Here is a 9,094-nt window from a genome sequence, read left to right on the forward strand (position 1 = left end):
ATCAGAGTGCCATCTCTATTCTTTTAACCAAGCACGACAAAATGGAGTGGTGGAAATCTATTGTGAAAGGTGATCCTGAAATCGATACTCAGAAGGTCGAACCTGAGTCCAGCAAACTATCAGACCTGGATCCAGAAACAAGGCAGACTGTTGAAAAGATGATGGTAAATCGTTGATGTTGTATTTTATGCTTTACACTTTGGTTGCCAATTTACCATCTTGCCCATCCTCTCCATGTGTGAACTCAGACTCCATGCTCTAATCTAGCCTTAGTTGCTTGCAGTAATATCCCCACGGTTTTATTCATATTGAGGTTCTGGATTATTTTTTAGGGCTGCATCCACAAATGTAGCTCTAGTCTCTCTTGTTCACAGTGAAGATCTAAGATTTTTTCCCCCAAGTTTCTGTCTAAGTCTTCTGTTTGCTCTCTCTCTCTCTCTCTCTCTCTCAGTGTGTTCTCAGACTCTAGCTAGCGTGTAAGATAGAGCCTGTGTTCTGTTGCTGCGTTATTAGATCTTGTTTTGACATTCTTTATCTCTATTTTTTGTCCTTCATCAGCAAATGTTCTGGTTCATGTTTTTGTGTTCTGCTATGAATAATTGGTTAATGACTTGAGTTTCTTGCACTTAATGTACAGTTTGATCAGAGGCAGAAGACCATGGGGCTTCCAAGCAGTGATGAGTTGCAGAAACAGGAGATTCTGAAGAAATTTATGGCTGAGGTAAATACTTGAGCTTTTGATTGTTGAATTCCCCCATCACGAAAGTAATTGGTAAAATCTCCTGATAATTAATCTTTGATTTCCCGCAGCATCCGGAGATGGACTTTTCGAGGGCAAAGTTAGCATAAATGGGACGGATTCTGTTGATCCTTTTTGGCAGCTATAACTCAACCTGGCTTTCTCATTTTAATGTTGTTGGAACTTTTTCTCCCCCTTTAATCCTCTGGTTCCTGAGGGTTAGAATGGTTGACTCTGTTCATATGACCTGTTGGCTAAACTATGGATTCAGATGATATTTTACAAGATGAAAAATAGTAAAATTGTAGTGTTTGTGGTGGGTTTTTTTTCCTGAGTCTTCTATGGATACTTTCATGTTAGAATTGGGTCACGCGCAGAGCTGCAAACCAATTCCTTGGCTAATAGTGTCATCACTGTGCTTTCCAATATTTTTGTGGCAAAATATTTTCCATCAAAACAAAATCAAGTCTTTTTTTTTTTTTTTTTTTGTTTACAAGATAAAAATTCTATTTTAGTCTAATTTAAGTATATATGTGTGTGAGTTTCCTTGACCTTTTCCCTTCACACTTAATAAACAAATTCAAGCCCAGGTTTTTAATTTTCCGGAATTGTTAGCAAAAAAGATGCCATTGAATTTTGAGCCTCCTAAGGCCCATTCTTCCCTGATGTCAATCATTGAAACAAGTCATAACGTTATTTTTGTTAGGAAATGTTAAAATAAATATCCCAAATCCGTGAAAATCCTGAGTCTTCCATGCATGCTTCATGTTTCTTGTCCTGAAAAGGGATTTTCATGTTAGAATGGGGTTACGCACAGAACTGCAAACAAATTCCTTGGCTAATAGTGTCATCACTTTGCTTTTCAATATTTTTGTGGCAAAACATTTTCCATCAAAACAAAATCAAGTCCAAGGTTTTTTTTTTTTTTTTTTTTTTTTTTTTTTTTTTTTTTTTTTTAAAAATAAAAATATACTTTAGTTTAATCTAAATATATATGTGTGTGAAACTTCTTCTTGAAGACTTAAATCCTGACCTCTTACTCTTCATACCTCGTAAGCACTTATACTTGTAAAGTGACCGTCGTGACAAAATCAAGCCTAAGTTTTTAGTTTCTCGGAATTATTAGCAAAAAAGATGCCATTGAATTTTGAGCCTCCTAAGGCCCATTTCTCCCTTATGTCAAGCACTCAAACAAGTCATAACATTATCTTTGTTAGGAAATGGTAAAATAAGGCCTTGTTTGTTACACACACTTTAGCAACGTTATTTGCGGTTTAAACATCCAAATAGGTGGGTCTCATGCTGAACTATGTGTTTGGTAAGTGATTCAGAACAAGTATTGTTTGAGTTTATGTTTGACATATTAGCGTAGGGAAAATTATTGTGTACTTCTGAAATACCATAAATGCGTAGTCCCCCTCTCACATGAATGATGGGTCTCACTAATTATGAATAATGGGTCTCACCATGAATTTAATTAGTGAAACCCACCATTCATGTGAGAGAGGGAGTACGCATATATGGTACTCTAGGAGTACACAATAATTTCCCTTACCGTAGAGAGTGAAACACTCTAGGCCCACCTGACAGTAAGCTTTCACTCCTCTCCCACACATTTGTGCAGATGATCTCTTCTCTCCCACATGTTAGTGCACTGTGGCATCTCAATTTAAAACAGTAGCGTTGTCAGCTTTTTAAAAAAAGGAGTACACAATAATTTCCCTTATCGTAGAGAGTGAAACACTCTAAGCCCACCTGATAGTAAACTCTCACTCTTCTCTCCCACGCATCTGTGTAGGTGGTCTCTTCTTTCCCACCCGTCAATGCACTGTGGCATCTCAATTTAAAACAGTACTGTTGTCAACTTTAAAAAAAAAAATTTAAAAAAAAAAAACACACACATACACACACACACATACCAATCACACAACTTATATTTTTAACACCAAAATATACTATTTGAAACACATTACCAAACACATTTTTCTCTTTATGAATACTATTGTGGGTCCAGGAAGTTTACAATCCGGCCCAAGCTCTATCTGGGCCCAGGGCCCATGCTGAGGAGGTCTCTTGCTGAGGACGAATGGTCGATGGCCGGGGAGTTAAGGGGAACGGCTGAGAAGCTACCTTGTCCTCGGCACTCCAGAACTTCGATGGGAAGATCAACGTCTTGGTGGAGGCTATCCCCAAGCAGTCTCCTGAAGGGGATGTAAGTGGAAGGGGGCCCATAGGGAAGCAGGGTGTAGGATTGGATCAAGGAAGATGCGTCCCCTCCGCATTAAATGCATCTGCCAACACCCAGATCCGATTAATGAGAAAAGACGTTGGGACGGTGTAAACTTCGATCTTCGCAACTAGTAGAAAGTAAGACGGGACTGTTGATGGGATGGATACAGAAATAAGCCCCTGCCTGACCTACAAGTGAAGGGCCAGGATTAACCAAGACGGACTATATAATAAAAAGGTAGGTGCATCAAGCAAGGGGCTGGGAAAAATGGCCAAAAACGAGAGCCTCCCAGCCCATCTCCAGGAGAAAGATTCCAGGGGTGAAGGAAAATCGAACCTTGTATGAACACCACGAAAAACCCACCGCCTGTCGATCAAGGCCTAGCCTTTCAAACCCACGCTCTACAAATGATATTGTTTGGGCCCTTTTACGTGCGAACCCGACACTGTTACGGTCCGCCACGAATCGTGTCCTTACAATTGGCGCCGTTTGTGGGAAAGGTTTGTGTGTTGGCATAGGCGGTGGGTAGAGAGAGTTCCTTTGTTATTTCTAACCGTTGGTTATAGAGTTCTAGTATAAAGTCCTGCTAGGGGCTACGTTTCTTGACTAGGGGCTTGGCTGAGAAGCTAACTCCCCTAAAGCCAAAGTCCCTCGTAAAGAGCAAACTAGGCGCTTGGTAACGTTAATTGTATGGATAAACTCTAGGGGCTTGGCTGAGGAGCTAACTCCCCCAAAGCCAAGGTCCCACGCAAAGAGAAAACTAGGTTTTGGACAGAACTAAGGCATTGCATAGTCCTCGGACTCAAGCCTATGGGGAAACCAACTACTTGGATGAGGAAAACTAGGTTTTGGACAGAACCAAGGCATTGCATAGTCCTCGGACTCAAGCCTATGGGGAAACCAACTACTTGGATGAGGAAAACTAGGTTTTGGACAGAATCAAGGCATTGCATGGTCCACAGACTCAAGCCTATGGGGAAACCAACTACTTGGATGAGGAAAACTAGGTTTTGGACAGAACCAAGGCATTGCATAGTCCTCGGACTCAAGCCTATGGGGAAACCAACTACTTGGATGAGGAAAACTAGGTTTTGGACAGAACCAAGGCATTGCATGGTCCACGAACTCAAGCTTATGGGGAAACCAACTACTTGGATGAGGAAAACTAGGTTTTGGACAGAACCAAGGCGTTGCATAGTCCTCGAACTCAAGCCTATGGGGAAACCAACTACTTGGATGAGGAAAACTAGGTTTTGGACAGAATCAAAGGGCATTGCTATGGTCCACAGACTCAAGGCCTATGGGGAAACCAACTACTTGGATGAGGAAAACTACTGCTTTGGACAGAACCAAGGCATTGCATGGTCCTCGACTCAAAAGCCTATGGGAAACAACTACTGATGAGGGAAAACTAGGTTTTTGGATAGAACCAAGGCATTTGCATGGTCCACGGACTCAAGCCTATGGGGAAACCAACTACTTGGATGAGGAAAATTAGGTTTTGGACAGAACAAGGGCATTGCATAGTCCACGGACTCAAAGCCTATGGGGAAACCAACTACCTGGATGAGGAAAACTAGGTTTTGGACAGAACCAGGGCATTGCATGGTCCACGGACTCAAGCCTATGGGGAAACCAACTACTTGGATGAGGAAAACTAGGTTTTGGACAGAACCAGGGCAATTGCCATGGCCACGGACTCAAGCCTATAGGGAAACCAACTACTTGGATGAGGAAAACTAGGTTTTGGACAGAACCAAGGCATTGCATGGTCCTCGGACTCAAGCCTATGGTGAAACCAACTACTTGGATGAGGAAAACTAGGTTTTGGACAGAACCAAGGCATTGCATAGCCTATGGGGAAACCAACTACTTGGATGAGGAAATTGGGATCAGCAAGACTTAGCTACTATGCGTGACGTCGAAAATGGTGCCTATATCTTCGTAAAACGAAGGTTAGAAATGAGTCTAAAGCCTCTATGGGTGCAAGTAAATTAGGGTCTGGGGAACATGATGATAAATGTATTGCATGCATAGGCATTCGTACATGTTAAAATGAATCAGCGCAGAATTCATAAACAAATAGTGCGTATCAACGAGGGCGGCTAACGATGTAACCAGAAGGAAAAAGGAAAAACAGGATTTTATATATACATGTTCAAATGCTTGCAAATCATCAATAAACTAGGAAGTTTTTGAAATAAGAAGAAACAAGTTAATCGTTCAAATAGAAATGAATACAAAAGCCTAGCCAAGACTTCTACTTTTCTGCTTTTTTGTCGGTCACGTCCTGAAAGGAGGGAACAGGATCAGCTTCGATGCCTGGAAGGATGGTCCCTTCCGGGGAAGGCTGAACAGGACCAGCACTGGTACTCTGAGGGACCACAGCAAGGGGAATGGCCTGTGGCGGCTGTGCAAGTGTGGTTGGCTCCTCTGTACTAGACACCTGAATGCCAACCACGGGCTCAGTAACCTCTTTAGGTGCCTCAGAATCCGTATGCTGGGATATCACTATCACATCCTGAAGTTCTCCTTCTTTGGGCGCCTTGCTGGAAGAACCGCTGGCCTGCAAGTCTTCCGACGGGGTGATCTCTTTCTCGGGTTGATCACACGTAGCCGCGGAGCTGGTAGAAGTATCCTCGCGGATGGCCGCCGGTTAGAATATGCTCTCCGCCTTCCACAAATCAGATGACGCATCCACCCCAGCTCGCTTCAATGCTTCTTCCCAAATTTGGGAGCAATAAAACCTACACACTCCAGGAATCTGCGCCTTAAGGGTGGCCTGGGTATCGGCTACTCCCATGTTGTAACCATCATCCTCGGCCGTATTCTTGGCAGCCTCTGCATCATTCCTGGCAAACTCGGCCTCCTGCTTTGCCCTTTGGGCTTCATCACGGGCATATTCTGCCACTCCCTTTTCATGCACAGCCGCGGCCAGCTGCTTATTTAAATCCTCGATCAGGTCTTTGGCTATTCGCAACTGGTCATCGGCTTCAAGTGCACGCTTTGTTTGGTCCTTGGCCTGTTTTTGGGCGCTAGCAAGGCCCGCCGAGACGTTATCCCTCTCACGGGTAGTTATTGTTAAGTCTTCCTTGACTTTGGCAAGTTCATTTTCAGAAGTTTCGAGAGTCTTCGAGGTCGTTATGCGCTTCTTGCGCTCGTTCTCGGCTGCCTTACTCCTGTCATGCACTTCTTCCTCCATCCTATAGGTTGCCTGGAGAGCCTGTCAAGAAAGATGAGCGTGTAGTGAGTGACAAACCGGTGACAAGAGTTAATAAAGTGTTAGGTTTCAAAAAATCTTACCATGCCCAAGTATCTCTTAGTACTAAGAAAAACCTCCTGCATCCTCATTCTCCTCAGCTCATCCATGTCATTAGGGAGTAACATGGTTCTCCCTAATACATCTGCCACATAGCCACCCTCGCCGTCTCCAAGGTCCCTCAGAGAGGCCGTCTCCAGTAATGGACCCCCGTGAAGCATTGGGGCAGGAAGTCAGGCGCTCGGTAGGGACTGGGAATCAATTCCTTTTCCCTTGCCTTGAGAAGTTTGAACTTCGGTTCCTTTGCCCTTGCCTTGGGGTCCGATCTTCAGTTGTTTTGTGCGCGGAGTCTCATCCTTCTCCTTAGGAGGTTGGGATTTTCCCTCGTCCACAATGTCCTTGCCCTTGGGACTCCTCTTTCTCTTGGAATCAGCACCTTCAGGTTGAGGAGGCCGAACTGGTTGGGAGGAAGTGGGAGGTTCGGGGCGGGTGGATTGTGGCTGGGACTTGGTGGAGGATGACCTGGTTTGGATTGTAAGGGGCCGAGGTGGTGGAGGAGGAGCATTGGGTTGTGGTGTCTCCTGGGTATCCTTCCTTGGTTGGTCCTCGAGGAGTTGGAGAAGGGGGGTCAAAGGTATTCGCTTGACTCCCATCTCGGCTTGAGAAGAGGCGCCTATTAACGACAATTCTGCCTCGGACAAGGCTGGGTCACCTATGTCACCAGGAGGGTCCTCGGATTGGTAGACTAAGTCAAATATCCCGAACCCTTCCTCCGGTTGATCTGGCTCACCTTCGTCCTCTGCTGCTTGATGAGACGAGGAGGGGCCCACCTGGGGAACGTTCTCGGGGACAGCTGGCTCCTGAGAGATTAGAAATCCCTTCTCAACTACGGTAATTTTGGAAAGCCAAGGACGGCGGGCACTGATCACGTGCTTTGCGTCCCCAAATGACTTTTGAACAGGAGGGTACTCTAGTATTTTGTGAGCTGCTCGGACTTGGCCATCACTGTCATTCACAAACACCGCCGCTTGTAAAACGGTCTCCAAATCTGCCCGATTGACTAAGTGAAAATGTCGTGTGTAGGCGTGTTCATCTGCAAAAAAAACAAAAGCAAACACATATGCATGGTTAGTTATCGAACAACATTAGATTAGAATGGCGTAAAGGGTTATCTTCCTTCCATTCCCGGTACCCCACCTGGTTCTCCTTCTACTACGGGGCATGGATCGCCATCGTGCCATTCCCCAGAGACGATAAGGAAGTCCTTGTTCAGTCCCTTATTGGAGTCAGGGAGGCACTGGATCAACCGAACCCTGTCGTCCCTCGACCTCATGTAGTAGGTTTTCCCTTTCAATTTTTGGAGGTTATAGCACCAGTTCACGTCATGATGGGTCAGTCTTAACCCCATCTTCTCATTTAAAGCGTCCACGCACCCCAGAATCCTAAAAATGTTGCCGGCACATTGGGTGGGGGCTAAACGGAAATGTCTGAGATAACCCCTCGTCACTGGCCCCATAGGGGTTCTCATGCCTCCCTCAACAAAGGCGAGGACGGGAATTACCACCGCGCCTGTTCCCCTCTTATAGTGCCATTCCCCCATCTTACAGTGCTCCAGGCTTATGTTGGGGGGAATCCTGTAATCAACGATGAACTTATTCATCGCCTCTTCAGTATCGACCAACTTCCTCAATCTCAATTTAGTCGTCTTTGTCATTTACTAAAACAAACCTAAACCCGCGACGGGAAAGAAAGGGAACCAAAGAGAAATAAACTCAGAAAAGAAAAAGCACGAGTTAATGGAGGTAGGAAACTTACATAAAAGAAGAATTACGCTTCGGATAGGCTTTATGTGCTTGAGAGAGACTTGAATTAGGGCGGAAGTTCAGATGAACTTGAATTAGGGCGGAAGTTCAGATGAACCCAGGATACACGCACTAAAACTCTTAAGTGCAAAACTGAAGAGACGGATCCATCTCCAAAAAATCTTTTATACTTTCTAGGGTAACTGCACGCCCTTTTCCCGCCCAAAGAGGCCAGGAGATCACCACCGTTCGATTTCCATCACACCGTTAAACGTGGGAAGCACAGAGCCGCCCGTATTTAATGAGGCCACGTTTCGCCTTCCAAGGGCACTAGGAACGTGCCTTGGGCAGGTGAAAAACCTCGGGAATCGATAGATGACAAGGATTGATAGGCATTGGCAGATCTCTGATATCATCAAAACCCTCCTATCCGTCCGAGGAGACAGATAGCAGGATTTTGAGGGGCTATTGTGGGTCCGAGAGGTCTACAATCCAGCCCAAACTCTATCTGGGCCCAGGGCCCGTGCCGAGGAGGTATCTTGCCGAGGACGAATTGTCGATGGCCGGGGAGTCCAGGGGAACGGCTGAGAAGCTACCCTGTCCTCGGCGCTCCAGAACTTCGATGGGACGATCAACATCTTGGTAGAGGCTATCCCCAGACAGTCCCCTGAAGGGGATGTAAGTAGAAGGGGGCCTATAGGGAAGCAGGGTGTAGGATTGGATCAAGGATGACGCGTCCCCTTCGTATTAAATGCATCTGCCAACACCCAGATCCGATTAATGAGAAAAGACGTTGGGACGGTGTAAACTTCGATCTTCGCAACTAGTAAAAAGTGAGATGGGATGGTTGATGGGATGGATACAGAAAATAAGCTCCTGCCTGGCCTACAAGTGGAGGGCCAGGATTAACCAAGACGGACTATATAATAAAAAGGTAAGTGCACCAAGGAGGGGGCTGGGAAAAATGGCCAAAAACCATAGCCTCCCAGCCCACCTCCAGGAGAAAGACTCCATGGGTGAAGATAACCTAGACACGCATGAATACCATGAAAAACCCACCACCT

At 45.3% G+C, this 9,094-nt stretch overlaps 1 protein-coding gene across 1 annotated transcript in view; it reads left to right on the plus strand.

The window, feature by feature from the left end:
* LOC115985778 overlaps positions 1 to 1,067 on the plus strand; it is an 8,600-nt gene extending 7,533 nt beyond the window's left edge. The window contains exons 4-6 of the mRNA XM_031108677.1: positions 6 to 164; positions 638 to 721; positions 811 to 1,067. Of these exons, the coding sequence (XP_030964537.1) occupies positions 6 to 164; positions 638 to 721; positions 811 to 849 (282 nt within the window). The 3' untranslated portion in view covers positions 850 to 1,067. The remainder of the gene's footprint in view (positions 1 to 5; positions 165 to 637; positions 722 to 810) is intronic.
* Positions 1,068 to 9,094: the final 8,027 nt, after the last annotated feature.

The sequence above is a fragment of the Quercus lobata genome, chromosome 4 (genome assembly GCF_001633185.2).
Source record: "Quercus lobata isolate SW786 chromosome 4, ValleyOak3.0 Primary Assembly, whole genome shotgun sequence".
NCBI classification, from domain to species: Eukaryota; Viridiplantae; Streptophyta; class Magnoliopsida; order Fagales; family Fagaceae; genus Quercus; species Quercus lobata.